We start from the raw sequence: 1,386 nt of genomic DNA on the forward strand, positions 1-1,386 counted from the left end.
AAAGCAACCTTTACTGAGTCAGGAAAAAATTGAAGTTTACTTATACCGAATACTGTTTATTAGTCATTAGGTCATCATAAGAGATACATTTTATATTTTATCCAGCTGTCAGCATTTCAGAGAAAACATTTTATTTTTTTGCTCTCAAAGATGCCTAATCTCTATTCACTTTCCCCATTCTGCTTCTTTTCATTTGTTTCAGCACACCATGGTGCATAACTTCAGAGAAATGGGAAACCACACGGGAGTGACAGAATTCCTGCTTCTGGGGTTCTCAGAGTTCCCAGAGATGCAGTTTCCTCTCTTCACTCTCTTCTCTCTCCTCTACCTGATGACCGTCCTGGGGAACCTCCTCGTTATTTCTATAGTATGTGCCGATCGACACCTGCACACCCCTATGTATTTCTTCTTGGCTAACTTGTCTATCCTTGATATCTCTTCTCTGAAGGTCACTGTGCCAAAATTACTGGCAATCCTCCTGAAACAGAGTAATATCATAACTTTCACTGACTGTTTTATACAGATGTATTGTTTTTCTGTTTGTGTAGAGATAGAATTTCTGCTTCTCACTGCCATGGCCTATGATCGCTATGTTGCAATATGCAATCCCCTGCATTACACCATCATCATGAATAAGAGGGTCTGTGCTCTTCTGGCAGCTGTCTCATGGCTTGCAGGTTTAATAGACACATTGCCACACACTGTCGTTACATCCCAGCTTTCTTTCTGTGATTCCAATGTAATCAATCACTTCTTCTGTGACTTCACAGAACTGCTGAAACTTTCCTGCTCAGACACCTCTGTCATTGAATCTATGACTTATGTAGAAGGGGTATTTGAAGTCTTCACCCCATTTCTCCTCACCCTGACATCCTACGTGTTTATCATCTCTACCATCCTGAAAATCCATTCCAGAGAGGGGAAGAGGAAGGCCTTCTCCACCTGCTCCTCCCACCTCACGGTCATCATTCTGGCATATGGGACTATACTAGGAGTCTATTTGCAGCCCAGCTCAGAAGATTCTAAAAAATCAAATAAACTGCATACCACATTGTATATAATCATTCTCCCACTGCTAAACCCCCTGATTTATAGCTTAAGAAGCAAAGAGTTAAAAGTGGCCCTGAAGAAAGCCTTATGCAGAATACTGACATTTTCAGTTCCTAAACACATCTGATCTGCAGGGAGCTGCCTGCCATTGCCCTGATCCATAGGAACAGTCCCAGGGAATGAAAGAAGAAATATGTCAATAGAACTACTGCTTGTGAGGAAATGGAGGTGGGGATGGGAACTACCAGAAAAAGAAATGGGATCATAAAATAATAGTTAATCTTTAGAGCTGAAGAATAATGGGCAGAAGATGGCAGGCTCTATGTTTCAGAAGGT

At 41.5% G+C, this 1,386-nt stretch overlaps 1 protein-coding gene across 1 annotated transcript; it reads left to right on the forward strand.

The window, feature by feature from the left end:
- Nucleotides 1-208: 208 nt before the first annotated feature.
- On the forward strand, nt 209-1,177 carry LOC115077654 (olfactory receptor 1F1-like). The gene has a single exon (XM_029579950.1). The coding sequence runs from the start codon at nt 209-211 to the stop codon at nt 1,175-1,177; it is 969 nt and encodes a 322-aa protein (XP_029435810.1).
- Nucleotides 1,178-1,386: the final 209 nt, after the last annotated feature.

Source organism: Rhinatrema bivittatum, chromosome 16, assembly GCF_901001135.1.
Source record: "Rhinatrema bivittatum chromosome 16, aRhiBiv1.1, whole genome shotgun sequence".
NCBI lineage: Eukaryota > Metazoa > Chordata > Amphibia > Gymnophiona > Rhinatrematidae > Rhinatrema > Rhinatrema bivittatum.

Coding starts and splice junctions, on each gene's coding strand:
- LOC115077654 (XM_029579950.1), top strand. CDS start 209: ATGGTGCATAACTTCAGAGAAATGGGAAACCACACGGGAGTGACAGAA.